This window comes from Nyctereutes procyonoides, unplaced genomic scaffold, assembly GCF_905146905.1.
Source record: "Nyctereutes procyonoides isolate TBG_1078 unplaced genomic scaffold, NYPRO_anot_genome, whole genome shotgun sequence".
In the NCBI taxonomy this organism is placed as follows: Eukaryota; Metazoa; Chordata; class Mammalia; order Carnivora; family Canidae; genus Nyctereutes; species Nyctereutes procyonoides.
This window is the reverse complement of record NW_026575120.1, coordinates 15,993,473-16,012,365: the sequence shown is the minus strand read 5'-3', so window position 1 is coordinate 16,012,365 and position 18,893 is coordinate 15,993,473. Positions and strand designations below refer to the sequence as shown.

General features: G+C 35.0%; 1 protein-coding gene across 1 annotated transcript in view; it reads left to right on the top strand.

Annotated features, from left to right (window-relative positions):
* The window catches only part of LOC129515879 (A disintegrin and metallopeptidase domain 3-like), a 196,489-nt gene that overhangs the window by 137,471 nt on the left and 40,125 nt on the right, over positions 1-18,893 (top strand). Inside the window, exons 6-10 of the mRNA XM_055335032.1 lie at positions 4,743-4,819; positions 5,286-5,460; positions 12,386-12,448; positions 18,198-18,269; positions 18,481-18,647. Coding sequence (XP_055191007.1) covers positions 4,743-4,819; positions 5,286-5,460; positions 12,386-12,448; positions 18,198-18,269; positions 18,481-18,647 — 554 coding nt within the window. The remainder of the gene's footprint in view (positions 1-4,742; positions 4,820-5,285; positions 5,461-12,385; positions 12,449-18,197; positions 18,270-18,480; positions 18,648-18,893) is intronic.

Genomic DNA, 18,893 nt, shown 5'->3' with positions numbered 1-18,893 from the left:
CGGGCTCCCGGTGCATGGACCCTGCTTCTCCCTCTGCCTATGTCTCTGCGCCTCTCTCTCTCTCTCTGTGACTATCATAAATAAATAAATAAATAAATAAATAAAAATTTAAATTCTGGTTCAGGCATCTTACTTGTATCAGTTTTGATATACATAAGAATGAGTCCTTTATTTTTTCCTGTTCTTTATTTTTTTGTGGTGAATTCCTCCATCTTGTCGATTTGTCTAGGTCACTAAATTTTTTGTTTGGTTGTTAGGAAAGCCTCTTATATTCCTGCTCCTGAGTGTAATGGCTATACTAAGGAAAATTTCCTGTAATATATTGGGCCTGGTGCTTTAGAAGGTGTTTCAGAGTGTACACTCTGCTGTTGTGTTTTGGCTGCTCCTTCCCTCAGGTCAGTCCTCTGCAGAGTTTCTCCTTGCCTAAAGTGGCAGGTGTTTGGACTTTGTCCACTATGTGGCGAGTTTTAACTCAGTGTGTTTTGGTCTGCTTGTTAAAAGAAGTTTATCCTAGTTCTGCTAAAGCTGAAGTTTTACAGTGCTGTGTGATCAGTAGACATAGTGTGTGCAAGGAGTTTCTGCTGGTCTTGGGGGAGGGACCTGCTGCACTGATTCTCAGGCTGACTTACTCTAGTGGAGGTATACTTGCAGGGCATATATGTGGGGGTGGGGCTTAGTGTAAGCAGCCCTGCCTCCACTGAGGGCATGCTGTGTTGCTCACTGAAGTTGGTCAATGCTGATAGGGGTAGTTCCTCCCTGCAGTGGGTAGTTCATGCCTGCCACTCTTCAGGAAGCCCTTGCAGAAGAGCAAACTTTCACACTTCTTGTGTCCCCTTCTTCCATCAGATCCCTACCTTCACCCTGTCTGTTTTCAAACTATCTGCCATCTGGTGGCACAGTACTCCTCTGTTTAACTCAGGCACTCACTGGGTTTCAAAACTCCAAATTTAGGGAACTGTGTGGTGGTGACCCATGCTGATCCTCTAGGGGTCTTACCACACTCTAGCCATTGCCAGTTGTCTCAGAAAATCAGTCATATGACCACGCAGTAGTTTGAAGTTTATGGTATAGTCAAGGTTTGCTGCCCTCAGCAGGTGTCTCTGTTCCTATGCTAGTGAACAAGGCAGTATGGTGGCACCACTAACTCTTTTGTCCTTGGAGAGGCCATGCCACCACTCTGAAATGCATTCTAAGAAGGGGAACTGTTTCTCATCATTCAGGCCATAGGATCTTCAGAATACTCTGCCTTCTCCTGTGCCTCCTGCCCCACTGGATCACCACTAAGCCCACCAGGCAGGACCCTAGAAATGGCATAGATTTCTAAAACCTCAGGCTTTGAGCTCTGCTGCTTATAAAATCTTGCAGTAGTCAGTAGTCAGCCCTTCTTTTGCAGTCAATAGTATTGGGGCAGTTTTTCTTGTGCAAGCCCCTGTGCACACTTTCACTCATTCATCTCTATATCTTTTCACTCTCTATCTCTCATGTCTCTCTCTGTGATCAGGGCTCCCTCCCCTTTATAGCACTTGCAGTTCTTTTCTCTCCCAAATCAACTCTCTGCAGCTCCTACTTGCCATGATGTGATCATTTCTCTACCCATGGATATGAAGTTTGTTCTCTCAGTCCTCAGATTGATTTTTTACGTGTTCAGAATGATTTGATATTTATCCAGCTATGTTTGAGGAAAAAGACCAGCATAGGGGCCCCTCCTCCTCCATCTTAATTATGTCCTCTGTTTCATAGTTTAAGAAAATGTTTTTTCTCTCTCTTTTTTTTAAATTCTCACTTTGTTCATGCATTGTTCTCTTGAACCCAGCATTTTTAATTCTCTGTGAGATAATTAATTTAACTTCATTAAGATCAGTTTCTGGCTATATCTTCTTCCTTTCTTTGAAACTTCCTTTTCTGATTCTTCATTTTACTTGACTCTGCTTTGGTATCTGCTCATTAGAAAAAACTAGTTGCTATTTTCAGTCTTTACTGACTGACCTTGTACAGAAAAGGATCCCAACAAGTCATCCTGGCCAATGATTTTGGAGACCTCCACCAAATCTTTATATCTCTCAAAGGGGAAGCATGCATCTGTGTCTTTTTCCTGCTCTGTTTGTGTTGGTGAGGAGAGAGGATTAGTAGCATTTACCCTCACAAGCTGCTGCCTCTATTCTCACCCTGGCAATTATATTGTGGTTGGCCCATCTGTGCTCCAGCAATGGGAGACAGATGCTGATTCTTTGGGCTGTTTTGGTGAGGTAGGAAAACTGCACACATGGATCAACTTTTTCCATCTCCAAGGAGAAGCAGAGCTGGTATCTTTTTGTCCATTTACTCTGTGTTTAGTGGTAACATGGGGGAAAAAATCAATAGTGTCTACTAGCCCAAGTCACCATCTCCATTTTTGTCTGGGTGGCTAGTTTGTGCTGAACCCATTAGAGCTTCAAGACAAGTGAAATAGGTCACAGTTCTTTGACTAGCCCCTTCAGAAAAATTGGGGCACTAGATATATGCAAAAACCCTTCTCATGGTCTCGGTCAAGCTGACAGCCTGAGGGTCTTTTTGTGACCATATGGTAATGGTCCGAGGCAGTGTCCCCATTGAAAGAGTCTACCAAGCCTCCATCTTGGTTTGGTAAGTCTGATTTGACATTCTCCCAGAGTGTGCAGGGCCTTTCAATTAGTTTCTGATTCCTTATAAAGGAAATTTGTCTGTGAATTGTTGCTGAATTTGTTTTTTAGGGAAGAGAGAATTCAAGGATTCCTCCTCCATTATCTTCCTGACCATAGTTTTAGCCTTTAATTCTTTGATACTTTTTAGCTCCAAATTCTTTCTGTTCTTGTCAGATTCTGATATGTATTTTAGTACTTTTGTTATTGTACCACAGGTTCTTGAGGCTTTATTCATTTTCTTAGTTCATTTTTCTGTGTTATAGAGTAAATTCTGTTGATCTGTTCTCAAGTTCACTGGTTGCTGTCTCCACTTTGCCGTCTCCACTTTACTTATGAGCCTATCAAATATGTTTTTTTTTTCTGTAGGTTTGTTTATTATATATTTTTAGTTCTAATATTTTAATATGTTTTTATGGCTTCTAGTTCTGTTCTTTAGCTTTTTAAAGATTATTTGTAATTGGTTGCTGAAGCAATAGTATCACAGCTACTTTAAAATCTTTGGTAGTTCCATCATGTGGTTTATCTCAATATTGTTAACAGGTGGCTTTCTTTTCTCATTCTTGTGATTTTCTTGGTTCTTGGTATAGTGTATGACTTTTGGCTGTATACTCAACATTCAACTCTATTTTTAAAAGCAAGTAACCCAGGTTAAGTTTAGGTTTGTTGTGATTTACTGTACCACAGGCAATTTCTCTTTTTTGTGGGAGACTTTTAATGTTATTCTATTGTGATTCATTCTTTTGGCTCTTCTCAAGCTCCTGCTGGATCTCTGCTGATGCAGGCTATAGTGGTAAAAGGTACTCTCCTGGGCCACTTTGTATTGCAAGGTGGGGCTGGCTGATGAAGGTCCCATGGGATAGATAACATTTATTCTGGCTCTTCTCTAACCCTATCAGTACACTTCTCACTCGCTATTAGTGCCCTTGGGTAAGGACAGTTCCTACTTGTGTCACTTTTTGTGTTGGGGATGTTGAGAATTATCTTATGAGGCTCATTTTCTCCCCCTGGCACAAGGCCAGGAGCTACAGAGACTTAACTACTGTCTGATGCTGGACAGAGGATTGGGGCATGGTTCACCTTATACCTTTTTGTGAAGGGCTTGTGGTACAGTCTGTTAGAACTAGTGCAGACAAAGGTGGCTGCTACTATTTCTTGGTGTGGGACACGGTAGGCCTTGCCACTGTCAGTGGGTGGAGGATAGGAGTTAAGCCTAGTTTTGAGGAAAAGTGAATGGTTACTAATAGAGATGTATGTCTGGCAGCTAATAACATATAAACAAATTCATAAAAGAGAATATGATGACACTGAAGTTTTCATAGCATAGCATTAACAAAGCAACAGGATTGATTATAGATGTCACTAGATTTTTAAGGGAAGAGAAGGGAATATTCACTGAATGAGAATATTAGGGGAGAACCTGGGGAAACTAATGCTGCGAAAGTCCATGGGGAGGAGAGCTTGAACTAATAATGGTAAGATATTAAATAAATTAAATGATATGATGAGATATTAAAGAGAAATAAAAATGAGGAAATATCAATTAGGATACTTTTGGGTAACTTAGAAAAAAGTGATATGTTCACATTTGAAGTCAAATTAATCTTATTTACATTGAGTTAGCAGTTATAGATTATGTATTCAGGAAATGTCAAGTAAAAAATTAAATAACCTAATAAAAGGAAAAAATCCAACTGAGTCATTAAACGTAAGTCTGTAAAATAAACTAAGGTAATAGAACAGAATAAAGATTAAAACTGCAATGACCATATTTGAATAAAACTTTATAAGTTAGAAAAATAAAGAAGAAAAAGTATGGCTGAGAAAGAAAAGACACAGATAAGAAAGTTGTTCATCAAAAATTTAGAATTATAGCAAGAATTATTTTGTGGGAGAACAGAAGTCATAATCATTTTTAGGCAAAAGAGGGTTAAGAGAAAGAGATTGTAAGTAGATAACAAGGAAAAGGAATCCCTGGTGAATAATATTATGGTAATGACTAAATCTGAACGTTAGGAAGTAAAGATAAACCAAAAACTTTATATAAAATAATTCATGAATGTATCTTAATATACTCCTGTTTAGGGCCATTGCTTTTATCAAGGATATGCTGCAGAAGTTCCAAAATCAGCTGTGACACTTAGCACCTGTTCTGGACTTAGGTAATGGCATATTCCAGAGATGTACATGATTGAAAATCTTGTGTGACTCTTTAATTTTTAGAAATATCTTGAAGGATAGAGTGAAGGCAAAGAAAATAGAGTTTGATTGTGTTTTTACTCATATACTTTCTTTTCTTCCTCCTCCTATCATTTTTTTCTATCTCTTGTCTCCATCCCAGGCTTGCAGTCATAAAATTTATGCAGTAAAAAAACCCCTGGTATGAGGAGTATTCACATTCCTCAGTCATACTAAAAACACAATGAATCCTAAGTAACATAATAGACAGAAAAGATATAAAATTAGATTTGAAAGCTTATCCATGTAAGAAAGGATGGTTCTTAGATGCTAAACTACAAAGACCACTATTAAATTTTTATAAAATATTATTTAATGGTGATTTATATTCTCTGTGGGAATATATATTAATTATCTTTTTATTTCTTTTTTATGTATTTAAATGTGTAGGGGATTATTGCAGTTGGAGAATGTCAGTTATGGCATTGAGCCAGTGGACTCTACAGCTGCATATGAGCATATGCTTTATCAAATAAATAATGATAAAATTGATTTTTCTCTCTTACACAAAAATCCTATGCCCCAATTGGTACAAAAGTCCTACAAGATTCTTGTGAAATCAGAAGTAAGTAACCCCTCTTATGAAATCTTAATTTGTGTTATTTCTAATAAATTTATTTATGTTTAAATGTGCTATATTTGGGAAAAAATTTAACAGATATTGAACTTCTGTTGTAAGATCTTTATTTTAAATATGTTTTTATATTTGGTCATACAGTATTTAGAAACTGTAATTGATATAATCTCACATAAGTTAAAAATCAAAGTACTCTCATTTCCTTAATTGAAAGTGTTTTGATGCATATAAACATAGGTTCATTGTTACCAAATTTGCATGCTAAAATATAATGAAATCCTCATTTACTTATTTTTAGTTTGTCTGCATTTCCTTGACAATACATGTTTTCTTTATTAGTTTGATTAAAAAAAATAAAATTAGAAAGGAAGGAAGAAATTGTCCAAGGTCATCATCTAGAAATAGTGCTTAGAATTTTGGATTATTTATTCCAATTCTTTTTATATACCTAGTTATAAATCTAGATGTATCAGTGCATAGATATTTTTAAACAAAAAAAAGTGATATAACCACATGTACTTCTTTGAAATTTATTTTTTTGCTATTAAGGTGATAATACACATGTTACACTTATTATAATTTACAATTAGATAATATATGGGTTAGCATCTATTAAAATACTAAGCATATGCATTTGTAAGGAAAATAAGAATGGATAAAATGTTATTTTCCAAAGGTAAGTGCAGTTGTATAACTATGTAGAAACCTTCATTCCTTTTCTTAACTAATTGTCTCTGTTGTAGACTGACAGATCAATGAAGGCTGTTTTCTTTGGGGAGCCTATGAAATGGAGATACCAGGCACATATTTCCCATTGTATTTCCTAATAGAGGAGGAGTACCATACTAAGACTTGTGTGCTTAAGTTAAATTTGACACACTGGATATTGTGAGCCAGGCTTACACATTCTAAGAAGTATATTGGAAGACCCCTCTTCAGGAGGGAATCAAACATGCCAAAATAATAAAAACTAACCACATTAACAGCAGGGTTTTCCTAACCAACCCAGACAAAATTACTCTCTGTAAACACAACACAACAGCCCATAAACTCCATATATAGTCATAAAGATATTGAAATAAGCTATTAAAAGTTCAATTGTTAATATGAAGAGGTACTAGACATATGATCGAACAATTTAACGTGGAAGATAGAGACATGAATAAATCCAAATTTTCAAGTTTGAGGAACCAAAGAACACAGAGGGTGAAGAAAATAAAATGATACAGAAAAAATATTTTATCCACAAAATAAGAATGAAGTGTAATTTAAAAAATACCATTCCACAGGTAAGTAACAGTTGTTGGAAATTAAAAGTATGATAATAAAAATGTAAACGCTCAATAGAAAGTTCACAGTATTAAATTCCAGAAATTATACAAAAAGAAAGAACAAAGACAAATGACAGAAATTTGAGATTAAAAGAACAATATTGGTGGTAGAAGTTTCAGTATCAATAAATAGAGAAAATTGAATCAAATAACTCATAAAACAATTTAAGAAAACTCAGAATTACTTAAGGTGAATTTCTGAACTGATATTAAAATTTTTGGTTTCTTATATATGATCAAGATGCAGAATGGCATGAAATTTTCCTACAGCAATACTTGAAAGGTGATGGCACAAATACTTAGGCAAAATAGTTTCTAATCTGTAATTCTATACCAATCCAGAACTACAGAATTGAGGGTTTTTTTTTTTACTAAAACTATTTCTTCCTAATGTGAAACATTCTTCCTAATATAAAAACAAACAAACCACAATTGAGTGGAAAAAAGAGACTCTAATCTCATCCTGATTGAAGATAGTAGCCAGACACCATCACAACCAGATCCAAAAATAATAGTTGTCAAATATCATGAACTGTCAACCAAATGAAAAGATGGAAGACCTGTGTAAGCAGCTGTCCTCAATCTGTATTTTTCATAAGAATCACTATTAGGTCATTGAGATTTGGAAGCAAACAATTCCAACTGTCAGTGGCTTAACAGGTTTATGTCTTGCTCATGAAAATGCCCAAGTGGATGAAACTCCCCTGATTGTTTCCCTTCCTAGCTCTGATTCAGGGCCTCTAAGAGTCCCCCTCACTAGATTATTTGAATTTAGTCAAGAGTAGAGGGTGAAGGGTGTATGCATCCCCACCTCAATACACTTGAGCCTGGACAGGTGTCTCATTGACATCTTTTCTCTTGGAGAAGGGAGCAAACATCCTTAGATAATTGGCCATTTCTTATAGTAAAATAAAACTCATTGTTTGACTTTTATTATGAAATTTGACTTGAAAGAATGGTTTGACTTGAAAGAACTACATATATTCTAAAATAATAGTAACTAGAAGGGGACAAACATGGAGTATATGAAATATAAATATAAAATGCAATATAGAAAAGCACAAAATTAAAAAACTATATTTAGGTACTGCCTCATAGGTGCCACATGGTGTTCTAAGAGCTTTACATGTACCCTGCCTTCCCAGTTCTTTCAACAATTTTAAGGTTACTGTTATCTTCTTTTATAGATCAGGAAATAGAGATTTAGAGAATTTCCATTTTTATACTGTGAAATTCTCTTGTAATATGTAGCATTAAAACTCAAACCCAGAGAATATTACCCCAGAGAATGTTCTGTAGCAGTCTAATATTATACCTTTATATAGTCTGTTTTAAAATTTCCCTGAGGGATCCCTGGGTGGCGCAGCGGTTTGGCGCCTGTCTTTGGCCCAGGGCGCGATCCTGGAGACCCGGGATCGAATCCCACATCGGGCTCCTGGTGCATGGAGCCTGCTTCTCCCTCTGCCTATGTCTCTGCCTCTCTCTCTCTCTCTGTGTGACTATCATAAATAAATAAAAATTAAAAATAAATAAATAAAATTTCCCTGAAAGTGCTCAGGAAATAAAGGTAAGAGGAAAAATAAAACTATTTTAAAAATAAAAGATATTGATAAAAGAACTTCTGAATGACACTCTAAAACCCTAATTTATAATATTATAGTTAGGTTTGAGAGAATAGAGAAAGCAATGAAATAAAAATGATGCTAGAGAAAAGCTAAGAATATAGGAGAGTTAATTTTATATGTCCACTTGACTAGGCCACATTCCCTAGATAGTTATATTTTCCAGATATTTCTGTGAGGATGTTTTTGAATAAGATTAAAATCTAAATCAGTGGACTTTGAGTAGAGCAGACTCCTCCCATAATGTGGAGGGGCCTAATGCAATCAGGTGAAGCCCTGAATGAAACAAAAGGATTGACCACCCCCTGAGTAAGACAGAATTCTCTAGATGATTACCTTTGTACTGTAGCATCATTACCCTGGGTTTCTATTCTAATGGTTTCTAAACCTGAGGTAAATAGCAGTTCTCACTTGGTTTACAGCCGCTGGCTTATTCTCTTCAAGTTCTGAACTTGCTAACCTCCATAATCATGTTATCCAATTCCTTATAATCTAATTATAAGAAATAATAAAACACATCCTATTGGTTCTGTTTTTCTGGGAAACCCTGAATAGTATGGTATGAGAGACTGATAATGGCAGTTCAAGATAATAAAAAAATGTGATTAATGAATAAAGTAGCACCCAAGATATTCAAATTATTAAAGAATAAAACTTTGTTGAAAAAAGTCTTGAATTTAAAAAAGAAATTAAGAAACCCTAATTTAAAACTGGGAATACTGAACTATAATATTATTAATATATTAAACTTTATAAATAAATCATAAATAAACTTACAGGCATCTTGGCCTCAGAGACCTCCATAAAGGAGAAAAACTGGCTTTTGCCTTTGCCAAATGAAGTGCTTATAAGATATGTATATCTGTAGTATATAGAATAGCTTCTCTAGCACGTATACAAATCTCAACGGTTTTTTATCTGGTCAACTTGTCAGTATAGTAAAAAAAAGCATTTGTACTTTTTCAAGAATTTTGAGACTATTATATCTATGCGACTTTGAAGCACTATGATTCAAATTGGCATAGCAAACAGGAATGAAACAATTTAATAGATTTTTGTCAAAACCACACAACCGTATTAATGGTTCCAGAAATCATCTGGCCAAATTCAGTACCTATCCATGATAAAAAAAAACTGTGATGTGGAAAACTTCCTTGATATCTCTGTGCCCCCTCACATCAACATACAAGAGGAAGACAGCCGTTTGCAAAGTAGGAAGAGTGCTCTCACCAGATGCCCATCTGCTGGTGCCTTGATCTTGAACTTCCCAATCTCTAGGAATGTGAGAACTAAATGTTCATTGTTTAAGCCCCCTAGTCTATGGCATATTTATTAATTAGAGCCTGAACTGACTAAAACAGCCCATAAGATTAAGAATAAAGCAAGGCTATCTGCCCTCACTATTTCCAGCCAACTTTTTCCTAGAGTTCCTTTAGAGTGGTGCAATAGGAGAAAGAATAAGAAAGGGCATACATTTTTGAAAGAAAAAATGTCTTTTTTCTTAAAGTGACCTAAATCTGTACATAGAAAATACTAAACCAGTGTCCATAGCAGCAATGTCCACAGTAGCCAAATGGTGGAAAGAGCCGAGATGTCCATTGACTGAGGAATGGATAAAGATGTGATAATATACACAACGGAATATTACTCAGCCATCAAAAAGGATGAATACTTATCATTTATGTAGATGTAGATGGAACTGGAGAGTATTCTGCTGAGTGAAATAAGTCAGAGAAAGAAAATTATCACATGGTTCCACTCATATGTGAAATATAAGAAACAGCTCAGAGGATCTTAGGAGAAGGGAGGGAAAACTGAATGGGAAGTCATCAGAGAGGGAGAGAAGACATGAAAGACTCTTAAATACAGGAAACAAAGTGAGAATTGCTGGAGGGGAAGTGGGTGGAAGGATGTGGTAATTGGGTGATGGACATCAGTTAGGGCACATGACGTGATAAACACTGGTTGTTGTACACAACCGATAAATTAATGAACACTACATGAAACAAATGATGTACTATATGTTGGCTAATTGAATTAGAAAAGAAAAACAGAGAAAGAAAAAGATGTTTTCTATAAAAAAAGAAAAGATTAAACACTCCCCTCCAAAGCACCAGAACTAATAAGAGAGTCTAGCAAGATCACAGTAAAGAAAGAAATTGATGTTATTAAAAATGTTTATTTTCTTCTAATGGATCTATAGATTCAGTGTAATTACAATCGAAATTACAGAAAACTTTTTTGTGGAAGTTGGTCTTCAAACTTTCAAGGAGAAATGCAAGTATCCTAGATTACTCACCTAGTTTGAAAAATGAGAACAAGATGAAGGACTTCTATTATCTTTCTCTTAAAGGGCCAGAGTGTAAATATTTTAGATTTGTGGGGCAGATGATCTGTTGAAGCTACTTCATTCAGCCTTTGTAGCATGAAAACAGCTTAGAGGATCTATAAACAAATTGGTATGCCTCTGGTATAACAATCTTTTTTTTTTATAAAACCGGTGGCCATGTCTTGGGCCATATTTGCTGGCCCCTGCTGTAGAGATGCAAATTGTGTTATTAATATAAATGAGTACATATTGATCAGTAGATCAAAATAGGTCAGAAATACACATGCTATTGGCTGATTGGTTTTCCACAAAGGTGCTAAGAAGGACTTAAAGAATGAACTCTTCAACAAGTGGTGCTAAAAGACTGGATATTCACATGACATAAATTTTGGCCCTTATTCAGAAAAATTAGAGCATAGACAAATGTCAAGACTAAGCATAAAATTGCTACATAACTTAAAAGAGAAACCAAATTAATGAGCTATAAGCCTGTGAAAGATGTTCGATATCATTAATCATCAGGAAACTACAAATTAAAACCTCAATGAGATATCACTACAGACCTACAGGAATGGATACAATGAAAAAAACTGATAATGCCAAATACAGACAAAAATGTGGAGTAATTGGCAATATTTTTAGTTCTTGGTAAAAATGCAGAATGATCAAAATGCTTTTAGAAACCAATCTGGCACTTTTGTCCTACTTTACACTCCTACAGTTACCAGATGACAGGCATTCCATTTTTAAAGATTTCCCAAGAAAAATTAAAGAACATAATTGCACAAAGACCTCTACATGGATATTCATAGTTTTATTTGTGATAGCTACAGTTTCTAAATAATCCAAGTGATTATCAACAGGTAAATATGTAAACAAATTGGGATATATTTCTACAATGGCACGCTACTTAGCAATAAACACTAATGAATTATGAATAATCACAGCATAGTAGATGGATACTAATGAAAGAAACCAGATATAAAAGTGTGACACATGATTTCAGTTTTATGAAATTATGGAATAGATTATTCTAACCTATGGTGAAAGAAAGCAGATCATTGATTGCCTTGAGCCATGTGTGCTCTTGACTTGGAAAAGTGTGATGGAAACATTCTTTATCTTAATATAGAAATGGTTACATGGATGTATACATTAATATCAATGAATAAACTGTGATAGAATTAACATAAAGAATTGAAAGCATTTAAAAAAGAGAAATTAAAGGCAATGTTTGGGGGAAAGATGATGGTCATTAATTTAACATGAAGGTTGGAGGAGGGTCTAAGATGAAGATTTGAGAAAAAGGAAACATGGATTCTCCCTCATTTCAGTAACGTTTTTGAGGATTCTAATAAAAATGTAAGATAAAAGCTTTTGATTATTCCTAAAACTTTTATTTGGAATCTCACTTGCTTATTTATTCAGTGGCCTTCCATCCTTTATTTTCCTTTGACCTATATGTATCTTTATGTATCTGTAGTGAGCTATCTTACCTATTTATTTATTCGTCCATCCCTCTGTGTGTGTGTATGTGCACACACAAATAATGTATATGATAATAGAAGAATTTTTTCTTATAAAATGTTTTATTTTTATGTTTTATTTAATTCATGTCATCTGTTTTGCAGAAAGATTCAGATATACTATTACAAAGAATTCTGAAAATACAAATCATTATGGATAAAGCCTTGGTATGCATTATTGATATTGATAGTATCTTTGTTTTGTGTTTAAGTTCAAAGGAAATTAAGAAAATTCCATTTGTCTGAAATACAGATATATTTTACTCTGAAATGTGTATCTCAGTGTAGCAAGACATAAAGAAATGTTGTCCATTGCCTTTGCATTGGCACTGGGGGCTAATATTTATATTATTGGTTTCAAAATCAATATAGAATTTTAGCAAAACTATATAATTTATATGTATGGAAAGGTTCTGCTACATTATAATCTAGTCAATTATAATGAGCTGTATATACTTCTGGATGCACTCCAAATAGTGATGAAATTCTTACACAAATTAATTTCTATTTTAATTTTTTTTAATTTTTATTTTTTTATTTATGATAATCACAGAGAGAGAGAGAGAGAGAGGCAGAGACACAGGCAGAGGGAGAAGCAGGCTCCATGCAAGGAGCCTGATGCAGGACTCCATCCCCGGTCTCCAGGATCATGCTCTGGGCTGAAGGTGATGCTAAACTGCTGAGCCATCCGGGCTGCTGAAAATGACCTTTTATAAGATTATTTTATGCTCTACAATTTCTTGGATTCTCTGATGGAAATTCTATATTTTATTTTATTTTTTTAAGATTTTACTTATTTATTCATGAGAGAAACAGAGAGGCAGAGACATAGGCAGAGGGAGAAGCAGGCTTCCCGTGGGAAGCCTGATGCAGGACTTGATCCCAGGACCCCAGGATCACCACCCGAGCCAAAGGCAGATGCTCAAGCACTGAACCACCTAGGTGTCCGGAAATAATGTATTTTGAAAACAGGAAGAATTATTCATAGGAATATTCATTCAGTTTTTGTTTATATAATCAGTTTTAGCCAAGTCATTATGGGTAGCAATTAAGAAATCTGGTCTTTTCAGGACACCTGGGTGGCTCACTGGTTGAATGTCTGCCTTCAGCTCAGGGCGTGATCCCAGAGTCCCAGGATTGAGTCCTACTTTGGGCTCCCAGCAGGGAACCTGCTTCTTCCTCTGCCTATGTCTCTGCCACTCTCTGTGTCTCTCATGAATAAAGTCTTAAAAAAAATAAATCTGATCTTTTCATTATCACTAATATTTTTGCCTAAAGTCTGTCGATAAGTGCCATAATTTTCAACATAAAATTTTGTTGGTAAAAGGAAATATTTAGATCTTTAAATAATTTTAATAAAAACAACAGGAAAGAATAGATAGACATAATAAAGAAAAAAGCACATATAATTTTATTATCAGGAGGTAAATTTTATGTACACATTTCTGTTTTTAATATATATATGTATATGTTCTTATACCTTTGTTTTATATATGCTATTTTGTAAGTTATTTTATTATGTTTTTCCACATATTTTTTAAACATGTTTTTTTAAGAGATTTTATTCATTTAGTCATGAGAGACAGAGAGAGAGACAGAGAGAGGCAGAGACACAGGCAGAGAGAGAAGCAGGCTCCAGGCAGGGAGCCTGACATGGAACTAGATTCGGGCCTCCAGGATAATGCCCTGGCGCCAAACCGCTGAGCCACCCAGGCTGCCCCTGTTTTTCCACATATTAATGAAATATATCATTACAGTTTTATTTTAACACTTACATAGTGTCTGATATATTTAATATAATTTAACCTATTTTACTAACTATTGCCCTTTGGGGCATTTAGATTTAGATTTTTGTTATGTGGGGAATGTTAATACTTAACACCAGTATCATGAGCATTGAAATTATGCTCTGCAACAGCCACCTCCATGAGGTTGTTAATATTAAATCTAGACAGCCTACTTTCCTTTCTATTTAACGGGCTATCTTCTGACCATTCCAATAAAACAGAAGGCCTTTTCAATGCACATATCATCATGCAAAAATAACAACAAAGAACTCCAGAGTTTTTATAATATCCTATGATTAGTATTCCGTTTCTTTTTTATGTTGTATATCTGTCTTAAATTTTAAAATATGACTCTGTAAACTATTTTTTCTCCTTACTCAGAAAATCCCTGGCTTTTCATTGGAATGTTTAATTTATATTTATCAAAATTACTAGTGTTGTGCCCAAGATCGCGAATCCGAGAAACCGCCAAGGAGCCGACACCAATGCAATCACACGAGGGTTTATTTAGAAGCTCGAGCCTGGGGGATCCCTGGGTGGCGCAGCGGTTTGGCGCCTGCTTTTGGCCCAGGGCGCGATCCTGGCGACCCGGGATCGAATCCGACATCGGGCTCCCGGTGCATGGAGCCTGCTTCTCCCTCTGTCTGTGTCTCTGCCTCTCTCTCTCTTGACTATCATAAATAAAAATTAAAAAAAAAAAAAAGAAAAAAGGAAGCTCGAGCCTGGGTCCAAGCATACCAGGCGCAGCGGAGCAGGTACTTGGACCCCGACACTAAGAGGCGTAGCAGCTTTATAGGGGCCAGTGGCCAATGGGATAGGCAGAAAGTTGCAGTCATGCTGGTCCGCTGAGCTGGATTTCCGGTTAGGGTGTGCCCTGGTCTTTGACTAGAGCGGGGCAGTGCCCTAAGTAAGTAATAATCAGGTCAGCACAAGGCGGGTGCATCCCAAAATAGAGTCAGTCCTGCCCTGCTTGTCCAGAGGTAGGGGATTTTGTTAAATTTCCTGGGTCCTACAACTAGTACTGTGGATACTGCTATGCTGTTAGTGTTGTGTGTCCTGTTATTTATTCCTTTGTTCCTCCGTTGCTGCCCTTGGATTAGTGGGTTATAAAAATTTTTAAAAATAACCCACTAATCCAATCTTTATCTCCTGTAAAGATAAACCAATCTTTATCTTCTATATTGTTTTTTCCTACAATCTCTTTTTGTCCCACTTCTTACCCCAGTGGTTTCTCTGTTGGTTCAAATTAAGATTCCTAACTTATCACAATATAGAATTAATATTATACCACTTCACATATAATGTAAGAAGTTTATAACATTAAAGTTCCATTTAACCACTATGTATTAGCTCCTTAACAGACCTATCATTTGCAGACATATTCTCTTGTTCAGTAGGTTGTTTTTTTCATTTTATGGATGGTTTCTTTCACCATTAAAAAGCTTTGTTTTTTTTCCCCCAAAGCTGTTTATCTTAGTGTAGTACCAATAGTTTATTTTTGCTTTTTTCCTCCATTGCCTTAGGAGACATATCTAGAAAAATGTTGCTATGGTGGATGTCAGAAAATTACTACCTGTGCTCTCTTCTAGGATTTTTATGGTTTCAGGGTTTACATTTACATATTTAATCCATTTTGAGTTTGTTTTTGTGTATGATGTTAGAAAGTGGTCCAGTTTCATTCTTTTATGTAGGTGTCCAGTTTCTACAATATCATTTACGGAAGAAATTGTCTTTTCCCTCATTGTATATTCTTATCTCCTTTGTCATAGATTGATTGACTATTAATTGTGGATTTATTTCTGGGATTTCTATTCTGTTCCATTGATCTATGTGTATACTTTTGTACCAGTACTATACTGTTTTGATCACTACAGCTTTGTAATACAACTTGAGATATGGAATTGTGTTGCCTCCAGCTTTGTTCTTGTTTCTCAACATTGCTTTGGCTTTTTGGGAACTTTTGTGGTTCTATTACAAGCCATAAAGTAGAATGAGGTCATGCTATTTGTGAGCTGCCCTAGAGGCTATTCTGCTAAATGAAAGAAGTCAGAAAAAGAAGTGCTATATAATTTGACTCATGTGGAATCAAAAAAAAAAAAAGGAAAAGAAAAAAAATTAGATACATAAATAGAGAAAAAACTGATGGTTGTCAGAGTGGAGGGAGTGGGGGATAGGCAAAATGAGTGAAAGGGAGTGGGAGAGTCTTCCAGTTATGGAATGAATGTTACAGAAATAAAAGGCACAGCATAGCATTAGGAATAGAGTCAATGTGGGGATCCCTGGCTGGCTCAGCGTTTTAGTGCCTGCCTTTGGCCCAGGGCGCAATCCTGGAGTCCTGGGATTGAGTCCCACATAGGCTCTCGGCATGGAAGCCTGCTTCTCCCTCCTGTGTCTCTGACTCCCCCTCTCCCTCTCTGTCTATCATAAATAAATAAATAAATCTTAAAAAAAAGGAATAGAGTCAATGATATTATAATAGCTTTGTATGGCAACAAGTTGTAGCTACACTTGTGGTAATACGAGGTGTTGTTTGTTTACACTATGGGAGGAATTACTATGCTGTACACCTGAAACTAATGTGACATTGTCAACTACACTCAAATTAAAAATTAATGAAAATAATTATAAAAATAACCCTATGTATTATTGTAATACATTTTACTCTGCCATTGGTTATAAACCATAAAAGAAATTATTTTTTAAATATTCAATTGCTTAAAGAAATTAAGGAAAAGAAAAAAATTCATTTTTCTCTCACATTTACCATTTTCAAAGCTCTTCTTTCCTTGTAGTCTGTGTTTCTGATGTTTAGCCGGTTAATGAATTTGCTTCAGCTTTTGTTCATCTGAAGTTATTTTTATCCTCACTTTTAAAATGTTTTATTTGGAAATATTTTCAAACTTTCAAAAAAAGTTGCAAGAAGAAGAATAAGACAAAAAATACTTATAAGTCTCTTTACTTAGATTTATGAATATTGTATCCTATTATCAATTGTGCTCTGTTCAAAAGTAAGTTGTAAATTGCAATATGGAGATTCATTTTCAGTGTGCATTTACCTAGAATAAGATCATTATCTTATATAAACACAATAGTTATCCATGTAAGTAAAAATGACATTGTTAAAATACTTTATATTAAGTCTACTATAACTTAATTGCATTATAGTTGGACAATATGATCTAAGTGACGCTTAATGTTTTATATTCAAATAGCTTTTGAATGGCCTAATATGGGTCAATTTATGTAAAACATTCATGTATGTTTGAAAAAATATATATATTCTCTCATTATTTTATATAGGCCTTTATTCACCTTCACTCATAGTGCACATGCTACACTGTGTAAATATACAATGTAATTTATTGGGAAAGATTACATGCAGAGAAATAGCAAAGTACATAATTTCTGGAGACTAGGAGGATATTACGTTTTATTTTCTGTTAGTGGTTTTCAGCAGACGTGGTGCAAATTATAGAAGAATCTCAAACTGCCACTTTTCATTTTCAGCAAAAAACTTAGAAATGTGTGTACACATACTATTAAAGTATTTAAGAGAAAATATGTGATTTTTGTTTCCTTGAATGAGAACAGTTGCTTGAATTTCTTTTATTATGGTACATTGTTTATCCAGGATACATAGTCATGTTATCTTACTACAATGAAGATAAATGGTGGCAGATAGAGTAGATAAAAATGACTTTGTAGTTTAGTTAGAGATTTGAGTCCTGGTTCTTATGCTTAGTAGTTATAGAATCTTGGCATCTTAACTTTCAACCCTTAACTTTTCTGTGTAAAGAGGAAAATATTCACAACCTTCTCATTTAATATTATTAATACATATGCTCCCTATATTTAAACCTAAAACTAACTAAGCAATTGATAAATCTTAGTTCTTTTTTCCTTTCACTGAGCACCACTTTACTTTAACATTTTTTTAAAGATTTTATTTATTTATTTGATAGAGAGATAGCAAGAGAGGGAGGCTTGATCCCGGGACCCTGGGATCATGACCTGAGTTGAATGCAGAAGCTCAACTGACTGAGCCACCCAGGTGCCCCTTACCATATTATATACATTTAAAATGTGGTAGTTTAGTAATATTCAATAGTGAAACAAAATTTTTCTTTCAGTTTGATTATATGGGCTCTGAAGTGGCAGTTGCAGCTGAGAAAGTTGTCCATATCTTTGGTCTTGTTAATACTGTAAGTATTTTTCATTTAAATTTTAAGCATCCTATTAATGCAATAACATTGTGTAAATAGCATTTGTAATTTTATTAAGTAGTCTTACCAACTAGTTTCATTCACCAATGGATTTCACCTCCAAAAATAAGTATGTTAGCATTATGTATAGAGATGTAATGTAATACCTATTACTACCTAAACCTGCATGTGGTGTATCTCCTATTTTTAGATGTTCTCCCAGCTTAAAGTGACTGTTAAGCTAACTTCTTTGGAGTTCTGGTCAGATCAAAATATGATTTCAACTAATGCGGATGCTGATGAAGTACTACAGAGATTTGTGTCATGGAAAGAACAATTTTTGTTTCAAAGATCCCATGATCTAGCATATTTATTAATGTAAGTGCATTATTTTCATGGAGGTAGGGCTTATCAAATTATGTGATATGTTAGCTATCAAAATTAAATACAAAATGTGTTATATATAATGACAGGAAACTTCAAAAATTATATGCATACTGTGTTAGCGAAACGTAAAATATAAAAATTTGATAACAATGTAAGACACTAAATCATGGTAGGCCATTATTCTCAGAGTGGACTGTTTATCCATGGAAATGTAATAAATTTGGAAATTTGGAAAGC